Genomic DNA, 19,496 nt, shown 5'->3' on the forward strand with positions numbered 1-19,496 from the left:
TGTCGGGCCAACCATCGTCGCCATTAGACGGTCGCCGTTATCATCTGTATGGTTGGCCCAACCTCTGGCACGAGAAGTTGGACCGACTTTGTAAAAGTTGGCCCAACTATGGGCCGACCAAAAAATCGCACCTGGGTCATTAAGTGTATGATTGGTTCAACGAATATTCCTGTCTAATATATTCAAATAAAACAAAAGTGACTTAACTATTCACTTATTGGCTGAGTTTACCTACAAAAACCAATTTTTTAACTATCCGGTACTAGGGGACAAGCAATCCTCAAAATTATGTTATTTTATACTAACACCGTTAAGAAATTAAAAAAATCTTTTACAGTCTTGGAATTATAGTTAAACCCTCTCTTTAATGCAAGTTGAAATAAACACGTGAGCCCAAAACTATAGTAGTAATCGCACTTTGAAATTTATACGATGCAACGTCCACTCGCTAAAAAAACAATTTAGTGCTCTCATTGGCCATTCGCGTTATTGACAAACCGAGCCCTCTGATTCTTTATTATCACGTTCTTCCGCGACTTTTTTGACAATTTTTTAATCGGATGATTTGTCATTTGTTGAAGAACTAGAAGTGTCCGGCGCTAGGTGCCGTCCGGCGTTAGGGGACTTCCCCCTCTATTATAAGAATATTGTTACTGTAACTTATTCAACATTACTTTCATTATTTTAATTCAATTACTGTTTTCCACAATTTTTAACTAAAATTCTTCTTTATAAAGTGTAAATTAATTATTATTAATAATTTCTGAAAAACTTCTTTCAACATTTTCAAATCCTTTTGTTGACAATTCAATTTTACGAAATTTCATCGATTATTCAAGTACTCGGAAATTCTTCAATAAAATATATATTAGAAAATAAAACCTTCAAATAACTTCAAAAAAATTCAATTCAACTTTTACAAAAAAATTAAATCTACACAATTTTAAGTTAAAAGTATGAAAAATTCAAACATTCAATATCAAAGATTATATAATTTGAGACCTGCTTTTCAAAACTCAATTATTATCTAAAGTTTCAACTGAAATTCATATTTCAATCAATTATTATTAGAAAATTCTAAGACAATTCAATTATTTAAATACAAAAAAAATAATTTATTGAAGAATTGAGGCCTTGGATCCAATAACTCGCCCGACGCTCGAAGGCACGCGCTAATACCAGTCGGGTAGCAGTGAGTGGCCCAGAGGCGCTCACTGCTCACTGACTGGCAGTTGCGCGTTCCTCCAAGCGTCGGGCGAGTTATTGGATCCAAGGCCTCAATTGAATGTTTTTTAAAATTTAACTCTCATTTAAAGAATTTTACCAACAAATTTTTAAATAGGTAATTAAAATTCTTTTGACGTATTTCAATAAAATTTTTAAGAATAATTTCATTTTTCGAGAAATTAGATTAAAAATGTATTAAAAATAATTGAATCTCTGTAAAAAAATTCCATTGAATTGAGAAAAGTATTTAAAAATAATTGAAATTTTGTCAAGAATTTTATTAAAATTTTTGAAAATAATTGAAATATTGCCAAGAATTTTATTAAAATTTTTGAAAATAATTGAATTTTAGAGAAATATTGAAATTTTGACTATAACTTTTTTTAAACTTTTGACCATAATTGAATTTCTGCTAAGAATTTTATTACTTTTGAAAATAATTGAATTCTTGAGACGAATTTTTTAATTATATTTCTTTTTAAATACCTAATTATTTTTAATAGAAAAATAAATAATTTATTGAATAATTGAATGTTTCTCAAAATTCAATTCTCGTAAAGAATTTTATTAACAAATTTTTAAATAATTGAATTCTATTGACGAATTTTAATAAAAATTTAAATATAATTACATTTTTCGAAGAATTTGATTAAAATTGTATAAAAAATAATTGAAATTCTGCAATGAATTTTATTATCTACGAAAATAATAATTGAATCCTTGTAAAAAATCGTATTACATATTTATAAAAATAATTGAATCTCTGTAAACATAAGTTGAATATTTTTGAAAATAATAGAATTATTGCTAAGAAATTTATAAAAAATGTTTAAAATAATTCATTTCTTTTGGAAAATTTTATTAAAATAGTAGATATTGAAAATCATTGACTGGAGGAAAATTTTTGAAAGAAAATTGAATTTGTTAAAAAGAATTTCATTAAAATTTTTGAAAATAATTGAATTTTGGAGAAAAATTTTAATATTTATAAAAATAATTGAAATTTTGACTATAACTTTTTTTTAAACTTTGGACCATAATTGAATTTCTGCGAAGAATTTTATTAATTTTGAAAATAATTGAGTTTCTTTGATGAATTTGAATAAAATTTTTAAGAATAATTATACATTTTTCGAGAAATTCCATTAAAATTGTATTAAAAATAATTGAAATTTTGCGATGAGTTTTATTATTTATGAAAATAATTGTAAATCTATAAACTTTTGATTATTTATGAAAATAATTGAATTATTGCGAAGAAAAATTGCAAAGGCAACTCTTTTAAAATTGAATTAAGAAAATTGAATTAAAGAAAAATTAGATTTCAAGAATAAGCACAATAACTTTAGAAAACAATAATTTTCCAGGATTCCAATCAAAATTCCCTGACATTTCCAGGTTTTCCAGGCTTCCAGGTTGCGTGGCAACCCTGTAATTGAACTAAGAAAATTTAATAAATTTAAGCCTAGTTGCTTTATAAAAATAATAAAATAGAGTTAATTAATGTTAAAAAATGAAATTTGCAGTGTTACTCTAGATAAAAGTTTTAATTCTGATGTTCATAACTTTTATGGCATAGAACGAAACAATTCCAAACCAAGCGTTACTCATTATTTTTTAACCTTTAGAGGGCCGGTAAATTTGCGCAAATTTTAGTAGTTTTTTATTAAGAAAAATTTATAAATAAGAGGTCAATACGATAAAAAGATTCGTCAAAATAAATGGTAGCCACTATAGTGGCCACCTCGGTTCTCTAAAGGTTAATATTAAAATTTCTAGAAACTTTATACAATACCTTTTGAGGCGACAAACCAAATAAAATTTTTCAAAATAGTACTTATTATATACTTATTATAATTCTAGTATTCAGTTGCCAAATTCTATCTCTAATTTATAATGTTTCAAAATTGAAAATTACAAAATATTTTTAATCATTAATTCATTTGGTTCATTATAAACGTATCACACAACATGAAAAATTAAATAACTTTTCATTTGTTATGTTTTTTAAACTTGTGTTAAATAAAATGAACATAATATCCGTTTCATGGTTGAAATAATTACAGAAATACAGAATTAGAAACATACATGCCAAAATGAAATTATTTATTAATTATTATATTAATTATAAATACATAAATATTGATTAATTAATAATAACATTTTATAATGCAAAATGTTTTGCACATATTACAAAAAAAACAAAAGAAGATGGAAATACATAGTCTTGATTATATTTTATGAAGAAAAGCTCATATTTTCGTTTTTTGCTTTCAACTTGCACGGCATTAAAATAAAATGAATCACGTAAAGAGATAATTGTTTTGGAATACAATTTAAAGAAAATGAACTATAAATAAAAGGTGTGTTTAAAATATGAAAATTTACATTTTCACAAGTGAAAATCGACCAGTTCTGTAGATTTGCACAGATGCCTTAAATAAATTAAATGTTACTATTCTAAAAAAAAGGTCGAATGCTCCACTTCGCTCCCAATTGCTGCATACACAAATTGTGTACATAATATAAACAAAAAGGAAAAGCATAAACATTTATAGAAATTTTACTCACTTGATCACAGATTATGTCCCACTTTTTTTCGTTATCGTACTGTTTTAATAGCTTTGCCTTGTCTGGCGGCAAATCCATTGAAGCCTGTAACATAAAAAATAAAAATTTTAAAACAAAGCTGTAATAACTTTTCACACGGATTGTTGTTATAACATTTAGAATTCAGTGTTCGTAAATATATTCATATTAGTAAAGTTATAAACAATAATTTAAATACCGTCAACCGGGGCTATTTTGTGCAAGCGAGGTTTTTAATGTAATAAAATCTTTAAAATGGATTATTTTAATTTGATATTTTTTTTAAATATTGTTCGATTTCATAACAACAGAGGGTAGTAATTGTTATTGTTTAGTTTTTGTCAATTAACAGTAAAAAAAATCTTAAAAACAGAAAAGTGTTAAAAATTTTGAAAGTTCTGAAAAATTATACCAGATCTCCTAGAGTTTTAATGTGTCTCATTAACCTGTGCTGTTAATTAATTAATTGTGTTGTTTTTATATATACGTAGTGCACTAACTTTTTGTTAATTGTTGTAAAAAGAAAAGTGGAGAAAAACAGTGGGGCTATTTTGTGTATTTAAAAAAATCAAATATTTTTTAGAACTTTGTTATTTAGTAAGTAAAGGAGATTCTGTGCATCGTTTTTATACATTTTTGTCTTAATTTTTGGCCAAGAAACTATAAATAAGTTAATTAAAAACTTTAAAACGATTAAATTTTTTTATTTTTTTAGCACAGTATTGAAACTCTGTCTACTTAAACTTTAAAAACCAAGCTTTCAAATTCTGCAAGTGGACGCAGATAAAACGAATGGCCTTCAAAAAGTTACATAAATTATTTAAAATTGCTAATTATTTTTAAACTGCAATAAAAAAATATTCAACAGGTGTTTGTTGTTTAGAATAGAAAGAATGTAATATTTATTTAAAAAAGAAGTTATTGATGTTTTCGATTAATTTTACAATTAAAGAGATTCGTAAATAAATAAATGTAACAGAACATTTTTTTAAGTAACATTTTTTCATTAATTTTCTAAAAATTTAAAAAGTTTCAATATCATTTTCAATTAAAATTTTGTAATTGACAAATAGAATTTATAAATATTTTTTTCCTTTATTTTTAAAAAACTTTGAATTTTATTATAAAGCAATTGTAATTAAGAAATAGAAAAGATGCAAAATTATAATAAACAAAATTTATTTGTTAATAATTTTTTTTTTAATTTAAAATTTTTTTAATTTACAAAATGAATTTATTTTTATTCATTTTTGTATATGTAAAAAATCTTTAAATAAACATTGAAATCTTATGTTCAGGTTTTAATTATCAACAGTTTCCATAAAAAAGAATTGCCTAAAATAATTCTAATAACTTGAACTTTTATTTCCCTTTGGTCATTTTGATGTGCCAATTGACTAACAAAAGAAATTTTGATGTTTCAATGGTTTAATTAAAGAAATATATGATAAACATCACGATTACGATCAAAAAGGTTAAACGCGAGGAATAAAAAGATTAAAAGCTTATAACTTTTTTCACAATTAACAAAAATGTTGTAGCTGCTCCGAACACAATATTCTAGAGATATGCATTCAATTAAAAAATTTTTAAACATGTAAAAAAATTTAAATACCCTCCCCCACCATCTCTAAAAATTATATAGAGGCACAGTAATTTCAAAATTGTTTAAAATTTTCTTTGCAAACTTTTTAGCATTTTATGGAAAAATAAGAAAGTGAGTTCAAATCAGAGACGTGAAATGGCTTGCAGCCAAATGGTATACATATGCACAGCTATTTTTGCACTGTAGAATAAATGGTCATGTCTGCAATGTGTTGAGAAGGCACCCTTTTAATCTTTTTTTTTATGACGAGCCTGTGAATTAGTCTCTTATGAAGTAATATTAAAAAACTACATTTTAAAGTATATATGGCATTTATTAGTTCACTAGTATCGCAGAAGAAGCGTGGTAATTTTGTGAGGGGTACATGGTACAAATGACTTCGGTAGAGGGTAAAAATCAACAAAGGTGAATGGTAAAAATGACAAAAAGTAAAAAAATTACCCAAATATAACTTCACTCAAAAGAAAATGCGAAAATGTCACAACATAAAATTATTTAATTATTAATATTATTAAAAATTATTTCAGGGTTACTTAATCAAAAAAATGTTCACATATTTACCTGGATTATATTTTGATATGGGTTTTGACATTATATTTGTATTTTTAAAATATTTCCTGGAAAATTATTACTTTCTAAAAGGTAAATTAGTAAATTAATTAATCTTCGAAATTGTTTTGTATTTCTCCTTCTACTTCAATTCACACATTAAATTTTATGAATATATAAAGATTACTTTTACAATAGCCAACAACTATATTGACTTTTCACTGAATTTTTTCTAAAAAGCTAATCTTATTTCCTAAATAAACATTAGGGTTCCGTTCACGCAATGAACCGTAACGGAACCCTTATAGTTAGAGACAGGAAATTTATGCTTTTCATCGAGACGATTTATGCTTTCGAAATACTATCATATATACCTCAATTATGCTCTTGAAAATGTTTTCTATGCCTTTATTATGCTTTGCACTTGGAAAATTTATTCCTTCACTTAATATTTATAAAAACTATACTTAAATTTAAAAATGAATTTACAAATAGAAACTTTTTTGCGGTTATTGTTGCAATATCCCTAACTTTAGAAAACACATTGAAATATTATAAAAATGTACCTATAGTATAAAACTAATTTTGCTGATCCAAAATCTTTTAAATGCTAATTGAAATTTATATTAAAGGTGGAAGAAGTTAGCAATCTCTCCGAATCAATTTCTCACATATAAATTTCTTGAATAAATAATATAATTACTATGTACTAAATTAACAATTTTTAAGCCTTGTCCTATCGTGGGCAAACGATGGGATTTATTTATTCAGGGTTGCCACAAATATTTAATTTTTTTTCCCTGACTTTTCCCTGATTTCCAGACAAAATTTTCACTTTTTCCCTGACCCTAAAGAATATTCTGATTTACTCTAAAAATTATTAGATACGAAAAAAAATGTTCTATTAATACATTTATTTACAAATTTCTTCAAAAGTACAATTATTCAAAAACATCAATAACTTCTTTTTTAAATAAATATTTAATTATTATTATTTTTCTGTAGGAATTAAAATTCTTTAAAAGTGATATTTGCTCTACTATCTGTGACTTTACCGGCTGGGCGTGACGTCACATTAGACATCTCTATTTAATTTAGGGGTTAGGTTGCCATATTTATTCATTTCGCGCCGGATAAGGAAGGGATTTCTCAAGATGGTTAATTTGTCCCTCTGTTAGAGAAATGGCACGAATATCTGTCAATGGTGAATTTGAACATTTAGATTGTTATCCAATAGCTAACTCTCAAATATGAACGATTTGTCCCTCCAGATGTTTAGTCCAATACTCCAGTTTTCTCAGTGTATAAAAAATAATTAAAATCCTGCGATGAGTTTTATCATTTATCAAAATAATTAAAATTTTCCTAAGAATTTTATTAAAATTTTCATAAAATAATTGAATGTCAGAGAAGAATTTTATTATTTATAAAGATACTTGGAATTTTAACAAGAATTTTTTTTTAATTTTTGAACATAATTGGATTTTTGCGAAGAATTTTATTACTTTTGAAAATAATTTAATTCTTCCACTCCGCCGCTGGTTGTCCACTGCCGAACATCATCGATGTCTTCGATGTGCTGGGAGAAGTGGATTCATATCCACTGCCAGACATGATTGACATCATGGATATGTTCGGTAGACCTTGTCGTGGTGGCGGGGCTTTCAACTAAAGGACAACCAAGCAGCAAGAAAAAATGAATTCAAAAAATTCTGAGAAGGTACCCCATGTGAGCAGGCCGGAAACGGGAAATCTCACCATCGGTCCCAGGACCGATGCTCAAGTGCGCGCGGATTGTGGGGGCGCACAATTTCTTGCAGTGCCACGAGTGATCGTGGAAAGGGTAGATCCACAGAACATCGTGGAAAATAAAAAAACGAGGTCATACGAGAATAGTAGCAGCAAAAGCTACAAACAAGGGGGACCTTCTGATTAAGTTCAGAGGAGACTCCGACAAGGACGCTTTCACCGCCGAGGTCACCAAAGCGGTTGGAAGCATGGGTAAGGTGCAGTCATTGGATCGAAGAGTTACACTCGAGATCAGTGATTTGGATTGCCTTACCCAAGAAGCTGAGGTGCAACAAGTGTTGTCTGAAGCAATGGGTAAGCCAGGAAACAGGAGAGTGACGGTCTTAGGACCCAACCGCCGAGGGATGAAGCTCGCGGTTGTAGTCACCAACCTGGAAGAGGCGAACAGGCTGGAGAAATTGGGACACGTAAAAATTGGTTTTATGTGTTGCCCAATCAAAAGAAGAGTAATGGTCGTCCGGTGTCATCGATGCCTGGGATACGGCCATATTGGAGCCAAATGGCAGAAGGAGGACAGATCGGCTGCGTGCTTTAAGTGCGGTGAGGCCGGTCACAGGTTCTCCAACTGCAAAAAGAACGCAAGCTGCTTTTTGTGCACTGAAAAGTTTGGCAATAAGGTGTCAACCACCCATATTGCAGGAAGTGGAGGATGCGGAGTCTTCAGGACGGCCCTTGAGGGAGTGAAGAAGACTCTCGCAAGGACTAAAAGTAAATAAGGAATATTAAAAGGAGCGAATAATTTTTAATTATTTATTTTATTTATTTAAATAGTTTTAAATTTTTAACTAAAGACGCAGGATAACCGCAGAGAAAGGCAGAAAGTCGCATTGGCGACAGAGTTGGAGCGCCACCCTCGAAGGCTAAAGTCTTACGACAGTTCCGAGGGAGGGTAAAGGGCTCCAGAAGAAGGGTTACGGGTTTTAGTGGGTGGGGCTGGCAGTAGGTCGCCAGTTTATTAAATTTTCTATTTTATATATTTATTTTTATTTTTTTTTATATTTCCTTTTGTTTCATCACACCAACCCCACATAACCTTGGAGTGCGGAATCCAAGGTATCTGTAGGCAGATTTCCCAAAATTCCCTGAGCAAAAAAAAAAAAAAAAATTTAATTCTTCCAACGAATTTTATTCCAAATTTATAAAAATAACTGTATTTCTGTGAAGAATTTTATTATTTATATAAATAAGGTAAAGGTCCCAATTATGGGACAATTTACAATTTTGTCCCTATTATGAGACAGTATTACAAAAAATAAAATAAATGCAATTAAAATTGGTCATAAGAAATTTCTACTTATTTCAAAAAATTTTACACGTTAAAAGAATAATTATTTGTGTATAGCATTTAATTTAATAAGAAATGTTTATTTGCATTTTAGCTTTTAAATTAAGGTAAGCCAAGTTTTTCGTCAGACTACCGTCCCACATTAGGTGCACTTATTATTTGCTATCCCTATTATGAGACACACAGGAAATATACTGCAAACATAACCTCAAATATTTTCAGTTTTTTCGCATTAATTTTCTACCAGAAAAATTAGTTTTATAATTATTTTTTAAACCAGAATTTGTTTATTGTATTTTATTCTTTATAATTAATATTCAAATTATTAGGATAAGTCAATAGAATTCTAATTACTTATTGAATTAAATAAATGTCTCATAATAGGAACATTCATTATGGGACACCCGTACATAAAGAAATCATAGTCCCATAATTAGTGCAGTGCAGAGTTTCATAATTTAGTTAATATTATTTTTATTTCATGAAAAATAACCATTTTAGGGTCTAAATATTATTCATAACATATCAATCTTTCAATCTATACCCTAATTATTCATATTAACACTCCCGATTCCAAGAAATTTATCATAGAAATTTAGTTTAGCTTAAACAGCGTCCCATAATTGGTACTTTTACCTTAATTGAATTTTTACAACGAATTTTATTCAAGTTTATAAAAATAATTGAATTTCGGTGAAGAATTTTATTATTTATAAAAATAATTGAATTCTTGAAAAGAACTATGTTAAATTTTTTTAAATAATTAAATTCTTGCGACGAATTTTATAAAAATCTTTTTAAATAATTGATATTTTTCGAAAAATTTTATGAAATTTTGTATTTTAAATAATTGAATTCCTGTGAAAATTTTATTACTTATGAAAATAATTGAATTATTTCAAAGAAATTTATTAAATATTTGTTGGAGATTTAAATTCCGGACGTTGTGATCCAATCTCTAGCTTCCGGCGCTAGTTGTCTTTTGTATAGGACTGTTCCGTCTATTGGGACGCATGAATAATCTCTAGAAATTGTTAGGGTTATATATATATGTATGCGATATCACATAGAAGTAGAGGGGCATGCCCCACTCCTAGACTACTGATTGTAAGAAGGGCCAGTCTCAATTTGGCGATTAAAACGTGCGGAGTAATAAAGACCATCTTTTATTTAAATTAAACATTTATTTATTTAATTGTTTATTGCCCTCCATCCTAACAAAATCATTAGTTAGAAGTTTTAAATGATTGAATTTCATTTATTAGAATTTTCTTTTAGCAGAATTTCATTTTTTTCGAATTTTTGTTTAATCGATTTTAAATTGACCCGAATATTTACATTAACAGATTTATAAATACTCGAATTTTTATTTATGAGAATTATCATTTAACACAATTTCCATTAATAGTACTTTCTATTAAAATGAATTCTTATTTATACGAATTTTTATTTACAACAACTCTTATTTTACATTATTTCTACTTAGTCTAATTTTGAAAAGACATAATTTCCATTTCAGCGAATCTTTATTTGTCCAAATGTTTATTTTATTCATATTATCATTTGACAGAATTCTTAAAAGAACGAATGCTCATTTGTCCAAATTTGCAAATGGCCGACATAACAACATAAGGTAGTTCAAGTTGGGTGGGGGAAATCCAATATGGCTGACATCAGCTGATTTACCGGAGGACAAACAATGCATTGAATTCAATGGGACAAATCAGTTTTTTAACCATAACTTTTTAAATATTTATTTTTGAACCATAGTGTAATGGAAAATTATTCTTTATTTATCGAAATCTATTTTTTAAAACAATAAAACCAAAAAATTTAATTTTATTGTTTTAAAAAATAGATTTCGATAAATAAAGAATAATTTTCCATTACACTATGGTTCGAAAATGAATATTTAAAAAGTTATGGTTAAAAAACTGATTTGTCCCATTGAATTCAATGCATTGTTTGTCCTCCGGTAAATCAGCTGATGTCAGCCATATTGGATTTCCCCCACCCAACTTGAACTACCTTATGCCGAAAGATTTCGGCGCCAGTTTCAAAACTGACCAATCACAATTTTCTTAAAATTTTCTAATTGGTCAGTTTTGAAACTGGCGCCGAAATCTTTCGGCATGTTGTTATGTCGGCCATTTGCAAATTCGGACAAATGAGCATTCGTTTTTTTAAGAATTCTGTCAAAGATCCTTTCTTAAAAAAGACATGGAGTGGAAAGGTCGAATGTATCGAAAAGTATCGAAGTAAAGAATGGGCAATGACTATGTAAAATTTTAATAGAAGGGTGTTTTTAAAATTGTTTGTACATGTGAAGGTGGCGCTGCAGTCGTATGTTATTTAAAAAGAGCGCGAATATATAAATTTTATTTTTGTTAAGAGAAAGTACTCATAATAAATCTTATTTTGCATTGTCAAAAAAAACGTCAACATTTCAAATATAAATAAGCAAATTATTAACTGAAAAAATTTGAATATTATTATTAATAAAATAATGGACTTGGACAATGGACATATAAAAACTAGCACCGTAGACGGCCGCTTGCGGCCGTCGGAGGAGCTAGCAATATGAAAATAAACATTTGGACAAATAAAGATTCGCCGAAATGGAAATTATGTCTTTTCAAAATTAGACTAAGTAGAAATTTCTGGAATCATTTGTAACTTTTCAAAAATTAAATTTTTTTAGTTTTTCTTACTAAAATTCTTCTATCAATCTAGTATTTATGAAAATTGTAAAAATTATTCATTAAATAATTTATAAGTCATAATTTTATTATAGTTTTTGAAAAATTAAGTTATTTAAAAAGAAATTATTGTCAGAAATTGAAAAAATTGAAGGTTTTGTATTAAAATTCAAGGTAACTTCATAGTTTACGAGGCAAAAAGGAAAAAAATTTAGAGTTTTCTCATGAATTTAAAAAATTCAATTTTTTCCAGGGTCAGTCCATTATATTTCACTTGAAGCCGTTGCGGCCTATTTTTAAAAAAATCTCATAATTTGTAAAAATGATGTTTAATATCCATAGAATTCATTTTTTAGAATTCTGTTATAAAATTTTTTTGAATTAAACTTAGAATTTTATCTTTCAAGTTGAGTTGCACAGTAAAAAGGTTAGATTGACAGTTCTGAAAATTTAATAAAAATTCATGGAAATAATTTAGATAATATAAATTTCTTGATTGATATTTGTTAAAAATGAGCTAATTTACTTGTATAAATAGATTATTATGTAAACATACCCAAAATAATAGATAAAAATTGATTTTAAAACTTAACTATAAAATGTCAAAAGTCACTACATTTTATTTACACTTTTCTAAAAAGTTTATAAATATTAAAAAATTTATTACTACATAATGTAAAGTACTTTCAATATACTTTCATATTATGTGCTAACTTTTTAATTTTATAATAAAGAAATATGAAAAATTTCACCTTTAATATTGAATGTTTCATGATTTTCAGTGATTTTAATGACTTATTTCTTCTCAGGTGCACACGGAAAAAAATAGTCGCAGAAATTTTCAGCGACTAATCGAAGACTCTCGGATATGAACGAATCTTTTATAGACTTTTAGAAATGTTCTACGATTTTAGCAGAAATTCTCCAAAAAAAGTCGAGGACTTTCTAGAAACCTAGTAGCGGAAAACAGTCTCGGAATTATTCTAACACTTCATAGAAGGTTTCGTCGACGAGTCGCGGAAAATGGTGCGCACAAAAGTTGCGCGCGTTAAAACCAATAAACACTGTTTTTTTAACATTTTTTTTTAACAATTTATGACAATTGATTGTCAAGATTATTATTATTTTTATTATTCAATGTGTCGATATTAATATATACATTAAAAAATTCTAAATAATTTCCGCGACTGTCAATTAAAAATTAGAACGCTGTAGAGTAAATTCAGGTTTGTAATTTTCCGCGACTGTGGCGGAATCGGTTCCCTAGTAGAAATTTGTCATAGTATCTTTAAGGGCACTGGACAGTTCCACTGGAAAATTTCGAGGCACTTTACAGTTAAACTGGCTAAAAACTATAAAGTGATGTCACGCTAATTTCTTCAAGTTATTGTCCAGTCAAATTTTACAGTTTCTGATCATCAGTCCTGTAGAAAAACTATACAAAATAATTCACTTGGAAATGTCAAAACTTTCTTTATATTGACGTTACGTATTAAACACGTACAAATTTGAAAATATAACGTTAAATTTTTTTGTCAACAAATTAAATAAATTAAAATTTTACGAAACTATATTTTTACTGTTGGTGTATCTATTGTTCCGTATAATAAATGATTTATAATAAATTATCTGTAAAATTATTTTTAAATAACTACATAATTAAAAAAAAATATAAAAATTACTGATTCTTGAACACATGTCATTTTTTTACATTAAACAACATTCACTTTTTCCTTTAATTAAGCACAACACTGAAATAAATATTATTATTTTATCACACTACAAACTTATAAGTAAACCCTAATATGAAGAATTAATTCAGTTCAAACGAAAAATATCTAGCGGTTTCGGGGAGCGAACTCGGGTCACACTGGGACGAAATACCTAAACGCACGCTTTACGCATCACGGCCGTTCTAGTCGATGGACGATTCCGGAAAAATAAGAACCATACTCTACCGGCAGGTAAAGCAGTTCCCTTTTTCATCTTTTCTAGCTCAACTGGCGAATTACTGGACAGCTACTGCATAACACTCTAAAGTTGAACTTATTGATTATTACTGTATAGAAGTTCTGTCTGTCCAGTTATTCTCATGGTACTGTCTAGGCGTTCCGTGAAATTATGTTTCAAAGTTTGTCGTGGCGTTAGCGCTACCGTCAGTCCAGCAACTGAACAGTGTTGTGTAGACATTTTCCATAAATACATCAGAGTATACACTGAAAGAAATAATTCGCGGGTGTAACTAGAATTATGTCTATTTTTTCCGTAAGGAATTAGTAATAAATTGTTACTGTCTACTGTCATTAATTATAGACAGTTCTGTTATTCAGATCGGAGAGCTATACATATGTCAACGTCAATTCATCAATGTAAAACATAACCTCACTTTATTGGACCAATTCTAACTTTTTGTATGTAACAGGTTTGTTAAATTAATATTTATACATATAATAAGAGTATATAATCTTGAAAAGAAATTGTCTTCTGAATTTAAAAAATTAGTTATTTTAATTAACTCAATTAATTGAAGCGAATTTTAAAAAAATTTTTTTTTTCTAAAGGAATTTTCATTAAAAATAAATTTTGATTGAAAAGAAATTTTTATTATTAAATCAAAATTTTAATATTAAATAATTTAAAAAATTTGTTATTTAGTTGTCAACAGTAAAATAAAAGAACAAAATTAAAATTATAAAAACTATAAACTGTAAAACCAAAAGATTTATTTTATAGAAAATATTTCGAAAATGTCAATACACAACTGTTTAGTTACTGAAACTGGCGGTAGCGCTAACGCCACGACAAACTTTGGAACATCATTTCTCGGAACGCCTCGACAGTGCCATGAAAATAACTGTACAGGACTTCTATGCAGTAATAATCAAGTTCAACTTTATATTTTCTTTAACAGTGTTATGCAGTAGCTGTCTAGTAATTCGCCAGTTAAGCTAGATTAAACTTCCATGACTAAAACTGTACAGTAACTTGAATAAATCTAGTCATGCCACGACAAATTTCTACTAGGGTTACATGCGCGTGGAGTCTTCATTTTCTTCGACAGTCGCGGAAAGTTTCTTCAAATGTAGTCTATTTCTTCAAAAACTGTGAATATGATTTTTAAAACACTTTCCACTTAATCCGAGAGTCTTCAACAAAGTCGAGGAAAATTTCCGCGACTTATTTTTTCCGTGCAAGATTAAAAAATCCAATTTTTGTCTTAATATTTAAGTTTGACCTTCTTTTCCATTCTATTAAATTTTGGTGATGGAGAACGAGCTACTTTGTAGTTTTATTCATGTTTAAAAAATCTGCTTCCAAAAGCGAGTTTGTTGGTTAAAATGCAGGTAATTTTATAACACTGAAGTTGGCTATCTCAATAGTCTTGCAAAAATCTACTTGCATGTTAACCAACAAATTCGTTTTTTCAGCAGATTTTTTAAACTGAAAAGTAATTTGTTCTCCATCACCAAAATTTAATAGAATGGAAAAGAAGATCAAACTTTAATATTAAGACAAAAATGGGATTTTTTGGTCTTGCACCTGAGAAGAAATAAGTCATTAAAATCACTGAAAATCATGAAACACTCAATATTAAACGTAAAATTTTTTATATTTCTATATTATAAAATTAAAAAGTTAGCACATATTATGAAAGTACATTAAAAATACTTTACATTAAATAGTAATAAATTTATTAATATTTATAAACTTTTTAGAAAAGTGTAAATAAAATGTAGTGACTTTTGACATTTCGTAGGTAAATTTTAAAATCAATTTTTATCTATTATTTTAGGTATGTTTACATAATAATCTATTTATACAAGTAAATTAGCTCATTTTTAACAAATATTAATCAAGAAATTTGTATTATCTAAATTATTTCCATGCTTTTTTATTAAATTTTCATAACTGTCAATCTAACCTTTTTACTGTGCAACTCAACTTAAAAATAAAAATTCTAAGTTTAATTCAAAAAATTTTATAAAATAATTCTCAAAAATGAATTCTATGGATATTAAACATCATTTTTACAAATTATGAGATTTTTTTAAAAAAAGGCCGCAACGGCTTCAGGTGAAATATAATGGACTGACCCTCCAGTACTTTTAGTAAAAATCCCTGACTTTTCCCTGAATTTCCTGACCTGTGGCAACCCTGTTAAATTTTTTATTTTTATATACGCAGTGGTGGCCAAATGACTAACTTACCATTTGACTAAATCACAATAATTTTACACAGAAAGAAGGTTAATTTTAGAGAGACTCAGTCTAAAAACACATTTGTTGTAAAAAATTTATTTGATTTGGTCAAATGGCAAGTTAGTCATTTGGCCACCACTGCGTATATAAAAATTAAAATTTTTTAAATAAATAAATAGAAAAAATTTACGTAAAAAACGTCATTTTTCAAAAATCTGTAGCTCCTGAACCGCTTTATGAAAAAATTTGCAAAAAATCAAGGTAGCTTATTTCAAAGAGTACTAAAAGAAAAAAAATGTTTAAAAAAATTTTGAGATGCAAAAGCAAAATGATTTCCGACTTGGCGTGGAATGCCCCATACGCTCAGACACATTATGCTAGTTAGTTAAAAAATACTTTTTAATGTGAATTTTAACACTTGACAACATTTTTAAAACTTATGCTTTTATAATAATTACCAACCAAAATTTTTCCCAATAGTTATTTTTACAAAAGTGAAGAAATTACCAAAAATTAGAAATTTGATTAAAGTATACCTATTTATTGTCGAATCAATTTAATGAATTAAGAAATTTAGAAGTGTACGTAGTAACCAATAGTTTTTAGATATTGTAGCGTTTCATTATATTCAACATATTCCGGGTATTTTTGAACTATTGTAAGCAATTGTTTTTCGATTTTGACGCATAAATGACCTGTGAGCTTTTTTTGATTTTGCCATTATAAATACAAACTTATTAATTTAACAAAACTATTAAAAAACTATGCAAAACGAATGTAAACATACTAGACAATTTTGACCCAACCACAATCTCCAAGATAAGTGACAATGTTGTTTAATATGAAGTCGGCGAAAAATAAAAAAAACATTGGAAAAAAGGTTTCTTGGGGAAAAAATAATTTGGAAAAAGTGTTCGGCGGGAAAAAAATAGTTTGGAAAAAATATACGTTGGTAAAATAATAGCCTGGAAATTTCATCTGGTGGGAAAAATAGATTGGAAAAGATGTCCACCACCGGGTACACATACGTTATTTCGCGAGCATATTTTATGAAATAGAGAATCTCATTGGAATTGGTTTAAAAGGGGTTTTTCGGGAAAAACTGAAAAATTTCGAAAAAAGTGTGTCCCCCTTACAATGCACATTTTAGAAGCTACTAAATTTAAAGGACCCGCAAAAAATGCATTAGTTTTTACTCACAGTTGATTTTTTCTATATTTCCAGTAGTAATAGTTAAAAGTGTTCACATAAAAGAAAGATATAATTTATTTAATTTTAAAATCTTAAAACTTTTACTAAAAATAGGACACGAAAATACCCCCTTTCTCAATAATAATTAGTGATTTACAGTGGAACTTCGATTTTCCGTCTCTCGGTCTATCGTCATCGCGGTTATCCGTCACTGTCCAAGATCATTTTTTTTTTTTTTTTATTTAAAAAATTGACTTTGCAAGTTCATTCCAATATATTTCTCTGAAGAGAAATATCTAAGCAGCCATAAACTCTAATTTCCTACTGTTTAGATATTTTCTTCAATCTATTTTCGGCTTTTTTAAATAAAAAAATAAGATGTTACGTTTTTTTTAATACAAATTTTAAACTAATTGTGTAATTGTTTTGTAAAATTGTTTGTTTACATGTTAAAGTCCAAAATATAGACAAGTATAGGTTATAAACATCTCAAATCACTTGTAACTTCGACTATCCGTAATTTTGGTTTTCCGTCAAGGTGTTGGTCCCGTGCCTGACGGAAAATCGAAGTTCCACTCGTTCCACTGTATTAATGAATGTGAAAAAATAATAAAAAAATTTGAAAATTTATATTTTTTTCTTCAAATTGACAGCATTAATAATTTGAGCCATAGAAACTTAAACAATATTAATTAGTTTTAGAGATATGACTAAAAATGTCCGCGAACGTTTTTCTCATCAATGAGTCGTCGTTCGCTGCGTTTCTCGGTCAGTTCAATTTCCTATTTCGTCTCCTCAGGGCTGAATAGGTGTCTCCTAAACTCCATAACTGTAATTTGAAGGAACACGACGATCTACGATAAATATTTTTTAAGTTTCTATGGCTCAAATGAAAGCTGACAATTTTGCGAAGACAATAATCTAAATTCTAAATTTTCCCTACCATTTTTGTAAATTAGACAACCAGTTGAACATATATCGAAATATAATAAATTATCTATTAATACAACTTTGGAATGTTAAAAAAACATTGCCCAAAGATTATCTGACGCAGAATTTCATAAGCTTTCCAAATTCGTTGAAATAAGAGTTAATTCTCAAGTGAAAACAACAAATAGTAGTAATAAAAAAACCATTTAAGTCTTGTTAAATTGCAAAATTTTTTATTTTTTTTTATAAATTTATAGAAACCCTGACTTTTAATGAAACTCCCTGACATTCACTAACTTCTCCCCGACCGAAAAAATCCCCCGACTTTTCCATGCTTTCCTTGACCACTGGACACCCTGAATTTACTAAAAAATTATTAAATTACTGTAGGAATTAAGATTTTAAAAAATTTCAAATGACCGAGTGATAATATGATTATTTTATATTATAAGAATATTGTTACTGTAACTTCTTCAAAATTATTTTCATCATTTCAATTTAATTATTATTTTCTAGAATTTTTAATTAAAATTCTTCTCTAAATCAACTAGATTTTTAATAATTTTTGAAAAAGTTCTTTGAGAATTTCGATTATTTGGAAATTCTTCGATTAAATATATATAGGTATATTAAAAAATAAAAACTTCAAATAATTTCAGAAAAAAATTAAATAAAACCTTTAAAAAAATTAATTCTGTAAAATTGTCAGTTAAAAGTATGAAAAATTCAAATTTTCAAATATTTTAATTTGAAATCTTTTCAAAATACAATTATTTCTAAAAATTCATGCTATAGTGCTTTTACTATTCAATTATTATCTAAAATTTAAACTAGAATTCATTTTTAAATCAATTTTTATATTAATTTTTATTAGAAAATTTTACGAGAATTCCATTATTTAAATGTAAAAATAAATAATTAATTGAATGATTAAATGTTTTTTAAAATTTAATTCTTATAAAGAATTTTATCAACAAATTTTTAAATAATTGAATTTTTTTGAAAAATTTTAATCAAATTTTTAAGAATAATTACGTTTTTTGAGGAATTTGATTAAAATTGTATTAAAAATAATTGAAACTCTGCGATGAGTTATATTATTTATTAAATTAATTAGATCCCTAAAAAAAATTTATTATTTAAGAAAATAATTGAATTATTGCGAAGAAATTTAAGACTTTGTCAAATGAATTCATGTTAAATTTTTATTATTTTTATAAGTAATTGAAGTTTTACGAAGAATATTATCGAATTTTTTCTGAACAATATTGTATTCTTTCGGAAAATTATATTAAAATCGTAGATATTATTGAAAATCATTGAATTGAGGAACATTTTTGAAAATAATTGAAATTTTGTCAAGAATTTTATTAAAATTTTTGAAAATAATTGAATTTCAGAGAAGAATTTTA

At 27.3% G+C, this 19,496-nt stretch overlaps 1 protein-coding gene across 2 annotated transcripts in view; it reads right to left on the minus strand.

The window, feature by feature from the left end:
• Positions 1-19,496, minus strand: part of LOC122504832 (formin-like protein) — a 48,553-nt gene that overhangs the window by 26,704 nt on the left and 2,353 nt on the right. For both annotated transcript variants that reach the window (XM_043616102.1, XM_043616101.1), the window contains exon 2: positions 3,799-3,882. In XM_043616102.1, the coding sequence (XP_043472037.1) occupies positions 3,799-3,882 (84 nt within the window). The remainder of the gene's footprint in view (positions 1-3,798; positions 3,883-19,496) is intronic.

The sequence above is a fragment of the Leptopilina heterotoma genome, unplaced genomic scaffold (assembly GCF_015476425.1).
Source record: "Leptopilina heterotoma isolate Lh14 unplaced genomic scaffold, ASM1547642v1 Lhet_32, whole genome shotgun sequence".
NCBI classification, from domain to species: domain Eukaryota; kingdom Metazoa; phylum Arthropoda; class Insecta; order Hymenoptera; family Figitidae; genus Leptopilina; species Leptopilina heterotoma.